At 38.0% G+C, this 19,069-nt stretch overlaps 1 protein-coding gene across 1 annotated transcript in view; it reads left to right on the plus strand.

The window, feature by feature from the left end:
* The window catches only part of LOC127794418 (protein CTR9 homolog), a 52,575-nt gene that overhangs the window by 27,459 nt on the left and 6,047 nt on the right, over window positions 1-19,069 (plus strand). Inside the window, exons 6-19 of the mRNA XM_052325475.1 lie at window positions 35-155; window positions 272-331; window positions 469-683; window positions 1,288-1,372; window positions 1,780-1,880; window positions 1,998-2,090; window positions 8,704-8,772; window positions 10,149-10,241; window positions 10,365-10,631; window positions 17,071-17,151; window positions 17,242-17,400; window positions 17,863-17,958; window positions 18,677-18,778; window positions 18,869-18,976. Of these exons, the coding sequence (XP_052181435.1) occupies window positions 35-155; window positions 272-331; window positions 469-683; window positions 1,288-1,372; window positions 1,780-1,880; window positions 1,998-2,090; window positions 8,704-8,772; window positions 10,149-10,241; window positions 10,365-10,631; window positions 17,071-17,151; window positions 17,242-17,400; window positions 17,863-17,958; window positions 18,677-18,778; window positions 18,869-18,976 (1,650 nt within the window). The remainder of the gene's footprint in view (window positions 1-34; window positions 156-271; window positions 332-468; window positions 684-1,287; window positions 1,373-1,779; window positions 1,881-1,997; window positions 2,091-8,703; window positions 8,773-10,148; window positions 10,242-10,364; window positions 10,632-17,070; window positions 17,152-17,241; window positions 17,401-17,862; window positions 17,959-18,676; window positions 18,779-18,868; window positions 18,977-19,069) is intronic.

Below are 19,069 nucleotides of genomic sequence, written 5' to 3' on the forward strand. Positions count from 1 at the left end.
TTGTTCTTGCTGAATGTGTGTTTTCTTTTGTAAGAGGGCCTTGCAAGTGTATCCAGAGTGTCCTGGAGCTGTAAGACTTGGCATAGCTCAATGTCGGTACAAAATGGGTCAATTTGAGAAGGCAAAGCAAGCATTTCGGCGGGTTTTGCAGGCAAGTCATAGTGCATAGTTGTTTGTGGATGAATAATATAATGTCTACCTGTTTCTCAAGCTGCAAGTTTTGACTAATGTTGATTGCTGATTGTCTTACAAATTTAATAACTATAGTTAGACCCAGAAAATGTTGAGGCTCTTGTGGCACTTGGCATTTTAGATTTGCAAACAAATGAAGGTGAGCACATAAGTGTTAAGTGTTATGTTCATTTATGCATATCAATTCCTAGTTTTTGGTGCTGTCTATTCATATTTTGTCTGAACTCGCTGTTGGCTTCTCATTTCATTATTTTAGTGCTTCAATTATCTATGCAGCTGCTGGTATTAGGAATGGAATGGAAAAAATGCAACGAGCTTTTGAGATATACCCCTACTGTGCAATGTCACTGAATTATCTGGCAAATCACTTTTTCTTCACTGGTCAACATTTTCTAGTTGAGCAACTGACTGAAACTGCTCTTGCTGTCTCTAATCATGGGCCAACAAAGTCACATTCTTACTACAATTTGGCACGATCTTACCATAGCAAGGTATGGTGGTTCATTCTTTTATTCTTTATGACTTTTTAATTAAAAATCATCTCTTAACTGATTCTGTTCACATTTCTGTGTTGCATAAAAATTTAAGGCATAGTATTTTGTCATCTTCCCCCCGCCCCTTTCTTTGGTGTGATGGAATGGGAAATATTCTATTTTTATTTAGCTGGTTCAGATCCATGGAGTCTGACCTTTATAAAGTTCCAATGTCTAGTTAAGTCATTGTGCTGACACAGGAACTGTTTGAGAAGAATTGCCACTGAATGCCCATGTATCTTCATTTAATAACCTACAGATACTGATCATAGCTCAATGTAAAAATTAAAATCGTGAACATTTTGTTTCTTCTGGCATGTTCCCAATTTGTAGGTCCTCTAATGGTTCCTATTAACATTATGAGTATCTCCTTGTGCACTTTTCTTTCTTTTTGCTATTATTCTTTGGCCTTTCTCATATTTAGAAGTCAATATTCATATGTCACTTTTGTTGTGTCCTCTTTTGGTCACTGACTGTACCATTTTAACTGCTCAAGCTTATGTTATTTTTTTGCCTTTTCTGTATGCCAAAATTAAAAATGCTATTTTTTTCTTGAGTGTAGGGGGACTATGAAAAAGCTGGACTTTACTACATGGCAGCTGTAAAGGAAAGCAATAAGCCTCAGGATTTTGTATTGCCTTATTATGGTTTGTACAGCTCCCAATATTTGTAGATTGCCACATTGTCTTTTATTTTTTATTTACTGACCTTTTTCCATATCTTCCCTCGCGTGTCTTTCGTAATATTGGTTATTAATTGTTTAATGTTCATGCAAGTTGCTATTTCCCTCTGTTTATTTTTATTTTTTTTTGTTTTCTTGTCTTCTATTGATTTCCTAGAATATTCAGGCTGAGCCATGACTCTTGACTTTTTATTCATGCTATTTCCTTTTAGAAATAAATTGATGGACTATAATGCTAAGTGCTCTTGGCCAAGTTTTAACATGCACTGTGGTGTTGCCTTCTTGGAATTTATTTTGTGGGCTTTGTGTTTTCTTATTTGTTACACCTTGTCTTGCCTGTTTATCTTTATGTGTTTGGTTATTTTGAAGCAGGGTTGGGACAGGTGCAACTGAAGTTGGGAGACTTAAAGAGTTCTCTTTCAAACTTTGAAAAGGTGTTGGAGGTTTACCCTGAGAACTGTGAGACATTGAAAGTAAGTTTAATATAAGGAAAATGTTGGAGATTCATTCTTTAATTTTATCCCGTGTTCAAGTTTCTGTTATTGGTCCTACCCTCGTAGCAAACTGAAGCTTTGGTTTTCTTGATATAGGCGCTGGGACACATTTTTGTTCAGCTTGGGCAAACTGAGAAGGCCCAAGAGTTTCTCAAAAAAGCTGCTAAAATTGATCCACGTGATGCCCAGGTCAGGGCGTGTTGTTTCTCTCTTCTTTTTTTTTTTTGTCTGTAATTTTTACATTGATATGGTTAAGTTCTCAAGTGCGTTAAGGTATTAAATTTTTTGAAAACACATGCATGTGTCATGCTTACATACATGAAATGCATTTTGGAAAATATCTTTGCTTTTTGATGAAATTGTCAGCTCATATAGTCATCAAGTTTCAGAATTCTGGGCATGGAATTCTGATGACATTGGAAGTCCTCTTTTGACCTCTGTTCTAGATTCATGGTATTTTAATACCAGTGGAAGTCCTCTTTTGATCTTTCTTCTGAATTCATTGTATTCTAATACTATTGGAAGTCTTATTTTGATTTCTAGTTGCCACTAAGCTCCTGTGGCATTATTTCCTTGTTTATCTGGACTCCTTGTTTACCTGAACTTCTGGATCAACTTGAATGATGATGAATTTCCCTGATTTCTAGATCAACTGTGTGTTGATTAAGTTATTCTGATTTCTGGATTAAATTCTTCTTGATTTCTGGATCACCCTCGTGTTGGTCAATTCTCTGTTTCTGGCAATTGCCTCCTTATCTAGTGGCTCGGTGGCTCTGTTATTGGCTGCACTTGTGTACATCCTGTTGATAAACTAGTTGTTCTCTCCAACAAACTTGAGTTTCAGGGGGATGTTAAAGATAATATGATCATATCAGTTTAAGTTTAAAATTAGATTAGTCTGAGATTGAGTTTATCTCTAGTCTATATATTCTTTAGAGTTGATTCGGTTGATTAAGCTTCTTTATCTTGGTTAGCTTTATCTTTATCTGGTGTAAGTTTGTCTATAAATACCTTGCAGTCATATTCTTTCATTCAATTCTGTTGAAGATCATGATTGGCTGTGTGCGCACGTGTTCATGCATGGTAATGTGGGGCCTGCATATCAATCAAAGATGCTGCAGTATCCACTGATTCCTTTTGAACAATTTAGAGAATCAAAACTCTAATTTAAAAGTGATCCAAAGCATAGAAAACTCTACCATATTCTGTGGCACACGGCTGTATTAAATACAACAATACAACTTATCTCCTAGCTAAAAAATAGGACATTCAAATTACAAAATAATAACAACTTATTTAGATAATAAAATTCCTAATTTTTCGGATATAGAGAAGCTTTATCTTTTTATCTTCTTATCTCGCCTTAGCTTCAAATCTTCAAGATATAATTCGGGTTTATCTTTTCCAAGATTATCTTCAACATTCCCCCTCAAGCTGGAGAATAGATATCCTTCATTCCCAGCTTACCTCTTATCATTTCAAAGCCTTGTTTGTTCATTGCCTTGGTAAAGATGTCAGCTTCTTGTAGGCCAGTAGGGATATACACCAGGTGTATTCCACCATCTTCAATCTCTTGCTTGATGAAATGCCTATTAATTCTCACATGCTTTATTCGGTCACGTTGAACCAGATTGTTTACTATACTGATGGTAGATTTACTGTCACTGTATAATCTTGTAGGATCAGTATTAGGCATCTTCAAATCATTCATAATTTTTTCCAGCTATATTATTTCACGAGCTATAGCTTGGTACTCTGCTTCAACACTACTTCTAGCTACCACACTCTGTTTTTTGCTTCTCTACGTAACAATATTTTCCCATAGCTTTGTGCAATAATCAGAAGTTGATTTACTATCTTCAAAGGAACTTGCCCAATTAGCATCTACAAACCCTTGAATTTCTCAGTCTTCGGTTTTTTTGAATAAAATACCCTTGCCAGGAGTTTCTTTCAGGTATCTTAGGATATGATAAACTGCATCAAGATGTTTACCATGAGGTGAATGCATGTATTAACTTACTTTACTTACTGCATATGAAATGTCTAGTCGGGTAAGAGATAAGTATATCGGTCTCCCCACTAATCTTTGATACCTCTCCTTATCTAATTCTTTTTCTGTCCCATCTACACTGGCCTTCCAATTGGGTTCTAGTGGGGTACTAGCTGGTCTACAACCCAGCTTGCATGTTTCTTTGAGTAGGTCTAGTGTATATTTTCTTTGAGATATAAGGATTCCCCCCTTGCTCCTTGCTACTTCTATCCCAAGAAAGTATCTCATTTGCCTAAGGTCTTTTACTTCCAAAGTCTGCTGTAATTGTTCTTTTAAAGCTTTAATCTCTTGATGATCATTACTTGTAATAATAATGTCATCCACATAAACAATTAAAATTGTTTTTAGACCATTAGCAACATGCTTAGTAAATAGGGTATGGTCAGACTGCCTTTGTTGATACCTTAGCCGATGTAATGTGGTACTAAATCTCTTGAACCAGGCCCTAGGAGATTGTTTCAGCCCATATAGTGATTTGATTAATCTGCAAATCTTCCATTTTTCTTCAAATCCAAGAGGAATTCTCATATATATCTCTTCCTCTAGCTCTCCATTTAGAAAGACATTCTTTATATCAAGTTGGTGTAGTTCCCAATCTAAGTTGGCTGCAATTAATAATAACACATGTATAGAATTGAGTTTTGCAACGGGTGCAAAGGTTTCTTCATAATCTATACCTTGGGTTTGTGTGAATCCCTGGGTCACCAACCTTGCTTTGTATCGTTCAATGCTCCCATTAGCTTTGTGTTTTGTTGTGAAAACCCATTTACTTCCTTCTTGTTTTCTGGTAGTTCAACCAGTTCCCACGTGCCATTTTTTATTAGAGCATCCATTTCTTCCATTACAGCTCTTTTTCAGTCAGGATTTTGTAGAGCTTCACCAATGTTTTTTGGTATGTACACCTCATCCATCTTTATAGTAAATGCCCTGAAACCTAGGGAAAGCCGAGAATACACCAAATGATTAGCAATGGGGTGTTTAGTACATGATCTTACCCCTTTTCTCCAAGCAATTGGGACATCCAGATCAACTGATTCAGCCTCCGAATTTCCAGTTTCTATTTCTGATTCAGCATTCCGTGTTCTGTTGAGATCTTCAATTGGCACTGTTGATTCATTTCTTTCTCCCTCTCCATGTGTTGGACCTTGTTCCAGGAATGATGATTGGTCTTGCCTCGGTTCAAGATCCTTTCTTCTTGAATATACCTTGAGTGGCAACTTTGATTGAGGATCTGCGGTTGCAGTTTTTTCTTCAGCAGATTTCTGTTGTTCTCCCCCTGAATAAGTTATAGTATTCAGAATGGGAATAGAAGGAACAATTGTTTCAGGCAAAATACTAACATCCCAACAATTATCTCTATCCAAAACTGCACTAGACATCTCCCCCTGCAGGTTAGTGGTAGGATAATAAAACTGATTCTCGAGAAAAGAGACATCACATAACACAAAAAACTTTTTAGTGTTAGGACAATAACACTTGTATCCTGGTTGGGTGGGTGAGTAGCCAACAAACACACACTTCCGGAACTTAGGATGCAATTTTGAGTGATAATTGTGAACGAAGGCTGTACATCTGAAGACTTTAGGGGATAAGGAATTCAGCATGCGGGTTAGGAGAGGATATGATGTAATGAGAGTGTTTAATGGGGTTTTGAAATTGGGGATTTTAGTAGGAAGCCTATTAATGAGATAGGCTGCTGTAAGGATGGCTTCTCCCCAAAAAGATGTAGGCACAGAACTAGAGAACATCAATGTGCGTGCAGTTTCTAGCAAATGCCGATTCTTTCTTTCTGCAACTCCGTTTTGTTGGGGGTTATAGGGACATGTGCTTTGATGAATAATGCCATTGTCACTCAAGTATGTCTCGAATTCAGAGGAGAAGTATTATTTTCCATTATCCGAACGAAGGATATGAATGGATGTTTCAAAATTGTTGAGAACCATTTGATGAAAGTTTCTGAAAATTTTGGACACTTCTGATTTTTCCTTCATCAAGAACACCCAATACACCCTAGTATGGTCATCTATGAAAGTGACAAACCAGCAAGTATTGGTTAGATTTGGTACCTTAGTTGGCCCCCATACATCACTATGGATAATGTAAAAAGGTTTAGTTGGTTGATATGCATGAATGGGATGAGGAAGATTTAGTTTGTTTAGCAAGAATGCACTCTTCACAATTGAATGAATCACTCATTTTATTGCCAAATAAACGAGGGTACAAAATCTTTAAATATCGAAAGTTCGGATGACCTAATCTTTTGTGCCACAAGTAGATGTTAGAATCTGAAACAATAGAGGAAACAAAGGAATTCTGTAACCTAGAAAGAAAAGCGGGAGCAATAGCCGATCCTTTCACATAGTAAAGGCCTTCTCTCTCCTTAGCATTGCCAATCATCATCCCCGAAATGAGACCCTGAAACACACAATGAGTAGAAAAAAACGTCACTTTGCAATGCATATCTCTAGTAGCTTTGCTAATAGATAGCAGATTACATTTTAATGAAGGCACATATAAAACAGATTTCAGCCACAAACCATCTAGATATACTGAACCTTCTCCTTCAACCTGTGATATTGTGCCATCTGTCATAGTCACTTTTATATTCTTCTCATAGCGTTTGTAATCCATCATACCACAAAGGGGATCCGGTCATATGGTCGGAAGCCCTCGTGTCAACAATCCAATCATTCTTATTAAGCAGTTTAGAAAGATAACAATCATAAACTATACCTTGTTTCACATGGGAGGTTGTTGGGTCCGATACTTCTTTAGAATAAGTGGGTTTTGTAACCCTTGTTTGGTTTAAAACTTGCTGCAAGATTTCCAACTAGTTAGAAGTTAGGATGACACTTGTACCTTCTTCTGTATCCGCTGCATAGGCTGGTTGTGGTCTTTTCTGATTCTAGTTTCTCCCCTTCCAACTAGTAGGCTTTCCATGTAACTTCCAGCAGTTTTCTTTGGTGTGGTTTGGTCTCTTGCAATGATCACACCAAGATCTATCTCTTGTATGATCTCCTCGAGGTGCTGTTGTCTTTTGTTTGGAGACTGCAAGTGCTGATCCACCTTGATTGTTAACTTCAGTTGCTGTGTGCATCATCACCTTTTTTCTGCTTTCTTCCCTCCTTACTTCAGTAAAGGCCTCCTTGATGAAGGGAAGGGTTTTATCCCTAGAAGCCATCCTCTGACTTCATCTAAGTCAGAGTTTAGTCCTTGCAAGAAATCAAACACCCGCTCCTTCTCGACCATCTTTGCATATTTCACTCCATCTCTTGCCATAGTTTAGATAAAATATTGTAGTAATTAGTGACTGAGTTATTACCTTGGCGGGTGGTTCTTAAGGCCGATCGTACCTCAAAGCATTGTGTTGTGTTTTCCATATCTGAATACAGACTTTGAACGGCATCCCACACTTCCTTGGCTGTCTTAAAGAATAGGTAGGTTCTCCCTTTCTTTGGCTCCATAAAATTGATGATCCAAGCCATCACTATGGAGTTTTTGGCATCCCAGGTATTATACTCGGGTGTATCAGCATCTAGCTGAGTTGTTCCACCTGTGAAATACCCCATCTTACCTTTCCCTTTCATCACCAACATAATTGACTGAGACCATTCTTGAAAATTGGTCCCGATAAGCTTATGTTGTGTGATTTGAAGAGTACGATGATCTACCGAGATAGGAGAAGAGGATGGAAGGATTGATCGAGAGGCGGAAGGCCCGATAGCAGAGGTTGCACTGCTGGTTGAGAAATCGGCCATATTGAGGAGAGTTAATGTGCTACGGAAGGTATGGTGATTTACATGAACCTAAGCTCTGATACCATGAACAATTTAGAGAATCAAAACTCTAATTTAGAAGTGATCCAAAGCACAAAAAACTCTACCATATTCTGTGGTACACGATTGTATTAAATATAGCAATACAACTTATCTCCCAGCTAAAAAATAGGACATTCAAATTACAAAATAATAACAACTTATTTAGATAATAAAATTCCTAATTTTTCGGAAATAGAGAAGCTTTATCTTTTTATCTTCTTATCTCGCCTTAGCTTCAAATCTTCAAGATATAATTCGGCTTTATCTTTTCCAAGATTATTTTCAACACCTTCCTCTCTAGAATTGGAAGTTAACTTAGGAAACTTACTTAATAGTGTAAATATGTATCTCTCTCATTTATGGTAGTTCTTGTAGATGGTAAGGTTGTATAGATTGTAGTTTCTATTTTATGTTTCTCCTCTCCTCTATAAGAGGATATCAACCGTGTACATTGGAATACATGCAAGATTACTATTCTTTTTCTACAAATTCAATATAGCATTTTACTGGTTTTCGTCCTGTGTTTCTTCTAGCAATAGTCCTTGGAGAATCCCCATGAACTCCACACCGCTAATTCCTCTCCACCTTCTCTACCTCTTCGTGTCTGTGGACCCCTAATTTTCTCATGTTCCTGTTCTTTCTCCATACCACCCCCACAATCTGATTTCCTCATGTTGTTACTTCTGAATTCTGATAAGTGTTAATCAATTGGCAGAACTTTGAATTTTATGTTTATTTGTGTGTATCTCTTTGGGGAAGTGTGCAAGGGGGGTCCCTTAAATAATGCTGTTTTATTTTCTTCATTTACTTTTGGGTTCTCTTGGCTTCTCTTTCCTATTTTAATTATGTATTCATTATAATCTCTAGTCAATTTGGCCATGCTTCTCTGTTGATCTTTTTCCCATATTATTTTGCTCTTCTAAAATTCACACAGGCATTTCTGGATCTTGGAGAATTGCTAATTTCAACAGATGCAGGAGCAGCTTTAGAGGCCTTCAGAACAGTAAGGGCCTTTCTTTGTTAATCTTTCCTATAATACTATCTTTTGGTTTTCTTAATTGAGGAAAGTATTGATCTGGTTGCTTATGGGGTATAATGGTTCTCATAACACCTTGGACTGATTAATTATTTACAGGCTATAATTGTTGTCTATTTACAACTGTTGTGCTTGGTATTTCAATGCTTCAGAGGGTAAAGCTGTTTTGTGTGCTGTCTGTTCAACTGCCAATGACAAGATATTTAAAGAATTCTTTTAGTAATTACTTCTCTTTGACATTGTTTGTGCTGAAGAAATATACCATCCATGAGGTTGTGAGGGTTTTAATGTATCGGTAGAATGTGCAAGAGTGGTTGATGCGTCTTCTGTCCATATGGGTTTTTAGGAGTTCATGACATTCTACTTTTGTTTGGATCATTGTGGTCCAGCTTTCTGTGTTTTTTATTTGAATGCTTGCTTTATTATGGTTCTTTTGCCATATGGTATGTACTTCATTTGCATTTCATTTTCTTTATTCTTGATAGAGTACAAATGTGTAGTTATTTGGTATATGTCTTTCTGGGTGTATAATGCTTGGTGTTGGCATAACGGGGAGGGTCAGAGGGGCACGCGGATGATAACTTGTAAACTGCTGGTTCCCAAAGTTCCTGTTAAAATTAGATATTACTTGCATATTTCTCAGGGACAATTACAAAAACCCACCTAAGGTTTGCCAGAATATTCATTTCCCATTAAACTAACTCTTTACAAAAACTACTTAGACCATTTTGAATATAATAGGACCTACCTAAGGTCAAGATCTTCACGGAGGAAAATTCTGCTAAATTAGTCAGCACATTTCCCAAGGGTAGGGAAAAGTGTTGGCAAAATTGCAAGTAAAAAGAAAGTCATTTGAGGGTTTTAGGTCTCAAAAAGTCAACTACGAGGGATAATTTTACAACAGTTTCAAATAAGAAAAGGATCATCAACCAAAAAGTGGTCATAAAGGCTTAAGGAAAAATCTGTGGAAAAAATCTGTAAAAATAGCATACAAATCTCAAAGATCATTTTAAAGCTGCCAGTAATCTTGAGCAGGTATTTGTTTAGTTAAACACGGTCCAATTAGGTTTCTGTAAGGTGGCAACACATTTAATGGAAAGTGATTTAATGGCAAACCTTAGGTAGGTTCTTGTAATTTATCCCTATTTCTTAATATCATTGTGCCAAGTATGTACCCATATTAGGTCTTAGATGGTACCTGAGTCATTTTTTTCTCCTTGCTTTTAAACAGTAGCACATATTATTATCTTTATCACCTAATTCTTTCTTTAGTACTCTTTTCTAGTTCATTCCTTTTCCATTTTTGTTGACGGTTTAATTTTTTTTTTTCCATATTATCACAGGCACGTGGTCTTTTGGAAAAGGGACATGAAGAAGTGCCAATAGAGTTGCTCAACAATATTGGAGTTCTACATTTTGAAAGGGGAGAGTTTGAGGTATGCATAATTTATTAAGCTTTTGTTAAACTTCCATACGAGTTTTAAGGAATACATGTGGACTTTTTCCATGTATTTTTTTAATTAGATAAAGAAAGTTAATTTTTAATGTTTAATTTCCAGCTGGCTGAAAGAACTTTCATGGATGCTCTGGGTGATGGCATATGGCGCATGTTAATTGGTGGCAAAGCACAACCCTATCCTATTGATGCCAATGCATCCATTGTTCAGTACAAGGATATGCAATTTTTTCACCGTCTTGAAGGAGATGGTTCTAGCGTTGAAGTGCCTTGGAACAAAATCTCAATACTATTTAACCTGGCTAGACTATTTGAGCAGTTACATAACTTTGAAGGGGCAAGCATTTTATACCGTTTGATCTTGTTTAAGGTATGCTTGTTAATCTTGTAGTGATGAAACTTGGAATCTTTTTAGAATGGTATTTAATTTGTTCTTTCATTTATTTATTCTGATTTTTTCTATGTGCTTACTGTTTTTGCTATTGTTTTTGTCCTGATGAATTTGAATTTGAGCTCAGCATAGATGAGGTGCTTTCCTAGATTCCCAGTGATTTTGAGAAACTTTAATGGTAAAATATATCAACAAAGCATTTTTTTATGGAGAACAGCTATGTGAATTATGTTTCAAGATCACCTTTCCTGAAGGATTGATACTTCTTTTCTGTCATTGCTATGAGTTTTGCTTCATCTAAATGATAGGCCCCCGGTCCATTGGATGTATGAAAGACGATCCAAGGGGCATGGGGTAGGAGAGTAAATTGGCTGGCTATCATAACAGCCAGCCATGTGTGGAGGGGTAGAGTGGAAAAATCGCTGGGTTGTGTAACAACCCAGCAGGTGCAAATCCGAATTCTGTTAGAGAGGGGAAGAGAATATAGAGGGAGGAGAAATTTATAGGATGGGGGAAAAATTTTGGGATTTAGTTCTTATGGAGAGTTAAGGCCTCTTGAATGCGTAGTTTCTTTGTAAATTTGATTGGAGTTGGTGAGTTGAATCCAAGTTTCAGTGATTTCTGTGAAAAATAGAGGAATAAATGTATTTCTTCACACTTCCAATGATGCATAGAGGTTAGCTATATATACATAAATTTCTAACAATAAGAGAAAGCTATATTAGATCCCATAATTTGTGGAATCTCCTAATAGAATAGGAAACCAACTAAATCAGCCTAATTGATCATAAAATCCTTCATAAAATAGCTAATATAGAATCTTTCCTAACATGGCTAGTTATACACAGATTTTTCCACACTCCCCCTCAAGCTGGTGAATAGGTATTCTCCATTCCCAGCTTAGATATAATCTTCTCGAACATTGAGCTACTCAACCCTTTGGTAAGTACATCGGCTAGTTGACCATTTGTAGGAACGTAAGGTGTGCAAATCAAACCACTTTCCAACTTCTCTTTGATAAAATGTCTGTCAACTTCAATATGCTTCGTTCGGTCATGCTGAACTGGATTGTGAGCTATGCTGATTGCAAACTTATTGTCACAATAGAGTCTCATCGGTCCATCCCATTTAATTCTTAAGTCTTCTAAGATGATCTTCAACCAAAGTAGTTCACATATTCCTTGAGCCATTGCTCGAAATTCAGCCTCAGCACTAGACCGCGCTACTACATTCTGTTTCTTACTCCTCCAGGTCACAAGGTTTCCTCCAAGGAAAGTGCAATATCCAGAGGTTGATCTTCTGTCAACAATTGACCCAGCATAATCAGCATCGGTGTAAACCTCAAGGACTAAACCTCCATTTCTTTTGAACAAAATCCCTTTTCCTAGTGTCCCCTTAAGGTACTGTAGAATCCGGTGAACAGCTTGCAAATGAACTGTCTTCGGATTGTGCATAAATTGACTAACTATACTCATTGCATATGCTATATCTGGCCGTGTGTGAGATAGGTAAACGAGTCTTCCTACCAACCGTTGATACATTTCCGTGTTAACTGCCGCATCCTCCTTTGCTTTCCCAAGCTTAAGATTTGGATCCATGGGAGTGCTTGCTGGTTTGCATGCAGTTTTACCCGTTTCCTTGAGAAGATCTGTAACATACTTCTGTTGTGAGATAAAGATTCCTTGTCTCGAGTGTGCAACTTCAATTCCAAGAAAATACTTCAACCTTCCTAATGCTTTGATCTCAAATTCCTTGGCCAAACATTGACCTAATAACTACTTCTCTCTATTATCATCCCCAGTCACTATTATGTCATCAACATACACAAAGAGAGCTGTAACTCCCCCTGATGGAGAGTGTTTAATGAATAATGTGCGATCTCCTTGGCTTTGTTTGTATCCCATAGCCAACATAACTCTTGCAAATCTTCCAAACCATGCCTGTGGTGATTGTTTAAGATCGTATAAAGCTTTTTTCAATTTGCACACCGTATGATCAGCCAAGTTCTTCCCATAACCTGGTGGAACTTCTATATAAATCTCTTCTTCTAGCTCTCCATGTAGGAATGCATTCTTGATGTCAAATTGTTGCAATTTCCAGCCATAATTAGTAGCTAGTGACAACAATACTCTAACAGCGTTCATTTTCGTGACCGAGGCAAAAGTCTCTAGATAATCAATTCCATAAGTCTGAATGTATCATTTGGCTACTAACCGTGCCTTGTATCTTTCAATTGACTTATCTGCCCTGTACTTCACCGTATACACCCACTTGCAACCCACTGGTTTCTTTCCCGTTGGTAATCTCACAAGTTCCCAAGTTTTGTTCTTTTCCAATGCCTCCATCTCCACATTCATAGCTTGTTTCCATTTTTCATTAGACAATGCCTCGGACAAGGTAGTAGGAATGGTGATAGTATTAAGACTTACAAGGAAGGCTTGGTGATGTGGTGAGAAGTTTTTAAATGATAAGAAGTGTGCAAGGGGGTATAGAGGTCACTTTGTACACTCTCTGGTTCCTTTTTTGATGGCAATTGGAAGGTCCTGGTCATTACTATCCTCCTGAACTTTAGTTTCAAGTTGTAATACAGAGTCAGAAATTGTTACCTCATTCAAAGAATCTGGGTTGGACTCTTGGACCTGCATAGGTTCAGGAATAACAGCCTTCTTTCTCACAAACACCTTGCCAAATCTCATATCTCCAGGAGCATCATCTCCAAGAGCAGAATCAAGTTGTTCTTGTGGTTCATGTGGTATTTCTGGCATAGGTTCAGGAACAAGTTGTTCAGGCATAGAGTCAGATGAGTTTCTTTTTGTCTTCCCTAATTGAATTCTCCCCCGGAAGAGAAGGATGGGAGAAATACAATGCATGTTCATTCAATGTGACATCCATCGAGACATAGAACCGTTTGGATGGAGGGTGATAACACTTATACCCTGAGTAGAAGAATAGCCCACAAAGACACATTTGAGAGCCCTAGGATCTAATTTTCCCCTGTTTGGACTATGCACATGGACAAAGGACACACACCCAAAAACACGAGGAACAAGGTGAGAGGTAGTGGTGAGGGTTGGATAAAATGTGAAAAGAACATCCATAGAACTCTTGAAACCTAAGACTCGAGAAGGTAACCTATTAATGAGATGAGTGGCTGCAAGAACTGCTTCCCCCAAAAAAACCTTAGGCATATTGGTTTGAAACAATAGAGCTCGAGTTTTTTCAAGGAGGTGACCATTCTTCCTCTCTGCAACTCCGTTTTGTTGTGGGGTATTCACACAAAAGGATTCGTGAATGATTCCTTCTTTCCGAAAATAGGGAGTAAGAATGTGGTTGAAATAATCCCTAGCATTGTCTGATCGGAACCTTTTGATAGTAACCCCAAATTGAGTTTGAATCATGGAGCAAAAATTGGGAAGAACTGTACTAACATTAGACTTATGTTTGAGCAGAAAAATCCAGGTGACTCGAGTACAGTCATCAATGAAAGAAACAAACCATCGTGCTCCAGACACATTAGAAATGGTAGATGGACCCCAAATATCACTGTAAATCAGGTAGAAAGGAATATGACTTCTTTTATTGCTAATTGGAAAAGGAACACGTCTGTGTTTGGAAAATTCACACACCTCACAATGAAAATTTTTAGCAGCTAAATTGGTAAACAAGGAAGGAAACATAAGAGCAATAATCCTAAATGATGGATGTCCTAGTCGAGAATGGAGAAGCTGAATTCTTTCTCTATTAGAGGGAATACATTCTGATATGAAGGAATGGGATAAACTGCCCTTGGTCATGTTCAATTGACTAGGTGTCTCAAGATAGTAGAGGCCATTCCGTTCCCTAGCACGTCCAATCATCCTCCCTGAATCCTTGTCCTGAAATACACAATAATTGCTGCGAAAAACAACATTACAACATAAATCTTGGGTGAGTTTTTGTATAGAGACAAGATTAGTAGAAATTTAGGAACATGTAGGACATTTCTCAAGGTTACTGCTGGGCTTATTTTGACATCCCCTACTCCAGCTATAGTGGCTAAGGAGCCATTGGCTGTGGCTATTTTCTGATTGCTTGGACAAGGAGTATAGGTGGAGAAACATTGGGATGAGTGGGTCATATGATCGGTAGCTCCTGAGTCTATAACCCAAGAGTTGGTAAAGAGTACACTCAAGGCATTTAATCCAAAGAAAAATGGAAACTCAACTAAATATGCCAAAGAGCAAGTACCTGAAGGCTTTTCAAGACTTCTAATAAGGGATCTCACCCTCTTAATCTCCTCTTGGTTGACACTACTCGACTCCTATGATGCTGATTCACCTTGTGGTACTGCAGCCATGTGAGCTTGTTCATTGTTCCGAGGTTGATCCCCTCCTTTTAGTCCCCATTCATGGCTTGAAGGCTTACCATGAAGTTTCCAGCACCTTTCTTGTGTATGCCGAGGCTTCTTGCAGCAAGTGCACCACAATCCATCATGGTTTTGGGCTTTCAATTCACCATTCTTTCCTCCTTCAAAGGCTGTTCCTTTCTCCGTGTTTATGGCTGATCCTTTACCACTAGCCACCATAGCCGAACTGTCAGTGGTTTGTGGTTCAAGCATGACCCCTCTTCTACTTTCTTCTCCTCGGACTAGAGCTACAACTTCATTAAAACATGGGATCTCCAGCTTTCCAAGGATTTGTATCCTTACCTGGTCAAATTCTGGATTAAGTCCAACCAGAAAATCATAAACCCTATCTTGTTCAATGAAGTTCTTTAAGACCACTGCATCTTGAGAACACTCGGTAGTGGTCCAATTCCTGCCACAAGGCTTTCAGTTGATTTGCATATTCAGTGACTGTTCTGTTACCTTGTTTAGCAGCCATGGTTTTCACCTTGACTTCATATACTTGAGCTGCATCCCTAGCCTTGGAGTAAGTTTGCTGCATTGCATCCCATATATCCTTGGCAGTGGCTAAGAACATACATGTGTCACTGATTTCAGGTATCATAGAATTCCATAACCATGCCATGATCATGGAGTCCTCTTCATCCCATGCTTCAAACTTGGGATCTATGGGTTTAGGGCCTGTACCAGTAAGATGAGCAATTTTTCCCTTTCCTTTCAGCACAGTCCGAATGAGTTGAGACCACTTAAGATAGTTCTTTCCATCTAACCTGTAGGCAGCATGAATACTCTGCAATTCTCCAGATTGTTGAGACTGAACTTCCTCTTCCAATTGGGCTGTAACAGTTGCTGTCCCAAGTGTAGTTTCCCCAACGTCTGACATCTTTCTCAACTAGCCTCCTATGCGACTAAGGCTGTTTCACGAAGGAGCTGGATTTGGTGGCAGCGTCAATAATGATCGCTGGCCGCAATAGCAGCACTTCCGCAATCAGAACACCTTGGATCCAATCAACGGCAAACTTGAGCAGAGGCAGCTGCGATCTGGAAGGCAGCCATCGGAAGTATTGAACAGTGACAGCTAGGATGGCAGCACAGGCATTGACCGCAATGGTGAAGGCGGACCTCTCAATCTGGGCAGAGATGATGACGGGCTTCTCGATCTGGGCCTTTTATGAACTGGCGATGAAGGCCAGTAAGAGCAGAAGGCTATATATGAACTGGCGATGAACGCCAGTAAGGGCAGAAAGAAATCGCTAGAGGCGATGGTAAAAAACCCTAGGTGATGAAGGCAATTAGGGCCAGCAAATCCTAGAAAACCTGCGCTGATACCATGTGAAAAATAGAGGAATAAATGTATTTCTTCACACTTCCAATGATACATAGAGGTTAGCTATATATACATAAATTTCTAACAATAAAAGAAAGCTATATCAGATCTCATAATTTGTGGAATCTCCTAATAGAATAGGAAACCAACTAAATCAGCCTAATTGATCATAAAATCCTTCCTAAAATAGCTAATATAGAATCCTTCCTAACATGGCTAGCTATACACAGATTTTTCCACAATTTCCTTTCTGGTACTCATCACTAAATCTAATGGTCTTTGTCTTGTGGGTTGGACAGTATTACAGTATTGGTTTTTAACTGCAATAGGATTTTCTGGTACTCCCTGCCTTAATAAGAATCATTGGTCTTCACTAATATATTGTTACATTAAGATAGCTAGTATGCTCATCCTGCTGATGTGTGATTGTGGGATATTTTTCTGTAAGTTTCTCGATTCAACCATGGTTACAGTTCTTTTTTCCCCTTTCCTTTTCCTCTTTGTGCCTCTTACAATTGTTGGTGATAGGCAATATAAGCTTCCAAATTCTGTAATTAGTTAACCCTGCTAGTTGATCTTAATTTTTTTAATGTTTTGACCTGCATAATTGTCAACTATCTTTTGCCACTTATATGTGAATTTATTTCAAATTCCTACTATGTACATATTTAACCATTTTGTCTAACTCATATTATTATTTTTTACAGTATCCAGATTATATGGATGCATATTTGAGACTTGCTGCCATTGCAAAAGCTCGAAATAACATTCAGATGAGCATTGAGCTGGTTGTCATGGCCTCTTTTTGTATTCATATTCTGCTATTCTTTATTTTTTTTTTGTATATTTTAACTGTGAGTAATTTATTTTTGGAATAGATTGCCGATGCTCTGAAGGTGGATGACAAGTGCCCAAATGCACTGTTGATGCTTGGCGACTTGGAGCTGAAAAATGATGACTGGGTCAAGGCAAAAGATACCTTCAAAGCTGCAAAGGATGCAAGTGAAGGACAAGATTCTTATGCTACTCTTTGTCTGGTGAATGCATAATTCAGATTACACAGATAGTTCTTGAACCAATTTTACCTTCACTTCCATATACTCTCCATCTTCTTGAAGAAGTCATTTGGCAATTTGCTTTTTGTTCTCTCTTATCTGCATCTTGTGTGCATCTGAGAAAACTGTACTGAATTATTGAATCATTAATGTAATGGTGTTGATTTGGTTTTTTTGGTCATTCTTGATGGATTGTCTTGTTAAGGAACTACATATCTTTACCTCTTTAACCAACAGAAAGATGACAATATATCCTACCTTATTCCCACTGTGGGTCAGCTACATGAATTCTAGCAATCTGTATCTCTTTTACCATTTTGGGGTTACTTTTTCTATGAGGATTTTTGTTAGGATTTACCTTTTCACCTGTACCATTTCTTTTCTTTTTTCCGTTCCATCAACTGAATTTATGAGCTACTCACATGCAATGTTTGACATGGTTAGGGAAACTGGAACTACTTTGCAGCACTTAGATCAGAGAAAAGAGCTCCTAAGTTGGAAGCCACTCATCTAGAAAAGTCTAAAGAGCTCTACACAAAGGTATGATATTAAATCTGACTCATCTTCTCTATTGCTACCCTAAGTTTCTTCACTTTTCACATTTAAAGATTTTGTTAGATGGCTACATGAATTAGCGAGTTGAATTTGCTCCAGTTATGGTCTTGCAGCAGAGCAGTGGTTGCACTCTTTGACATTCTTTTGTGAATATATTTTCCCCTTGATGCCAGCCATACTTCCCCCCCCCCCCCCCCCCCCCCCCCAAAAGGAAATATTTAATTAAACCAAACATCCTAAAAATCATGGAATTGGAGGAAATAATAATTTTTTTTTTTTATGGGTGCATACATGGGGGTTTGGCCTCAAATGGACCAATGTGATGGGCTACACTAGTCTGTCCCTGTCTATGAACTGATTGAATCCTGGTGAAGACAGGAGGTGACTGCTGTTCTCCATTGCCACCCAAAGGAAATGTGATCTCTAAGAGATTGTAACTGCTTTTAGTGGTTGGAATTTGTCTGTGAAACTTTATCTGGCGCTAGTAAAATTCTCTTTCAGACTTTTGATGTGAATGAAATGTAAGCAATACTTTGGATAGTGATGACCGCTGATGTCTGTCCTTCAGTTTACTTATGCTCGTTTAGGTGCTTTCTGGATGTTCTTTCATTGCTTTCACTTTCTTCATGGCCTTCTTAAGACATTCATTTTGATAGAAATTTTTGTAATCTGTAACTGACTTCTCTAATGGCTTTGCTGGCAGGTTCTGACCGATCGCAATTCTAATTTATATGCTGCCAATGGTGCTGGAGTTGTCACAGCAGAAAAAGGTCAATTTGATGTTTCAAAAGAACTTTTTTCACAGGTTGGCTAAGTTGTTGCTTTAAGGATCATGATTACAGGGAAAGTCTCATTGTTTAACTGGTGTCCACTCATAGCTTTTGTTCTATTTTAGGTCCAAGAAGCTGCAAGTGGAAGTGTTTTTGTTCAGATGCCTGATGTGTGGATAAATTTGGCTCATGTGCATTTTGCTCAAGGCAGCTTCCCATCGGCTGTGAAAATGGTCAAGTGCAGTATTTTTATTTTCTTTGAAACTGTTTATAAATTGCAGTATTTTCCTCCATTTTAGCTGAATATACATGTTGCTGGGACTTCC

The sequence above is a fragment of the Diospyros lotus genome, chromosome 2, assembly GCF_014633365.1.
Source record: "Diospyros lotus cultivar Yz01 chromosome 2, ASM1463336v1, whole genome shotgun sequence".
In the NCBI taxonomy this organism is placed as follows: Eukaryota; Viridiplantae; Streptophyta; class Magnoliopsida; order Ericales; family Ebenaceae; genus Diospyros; species Diospyros lotus.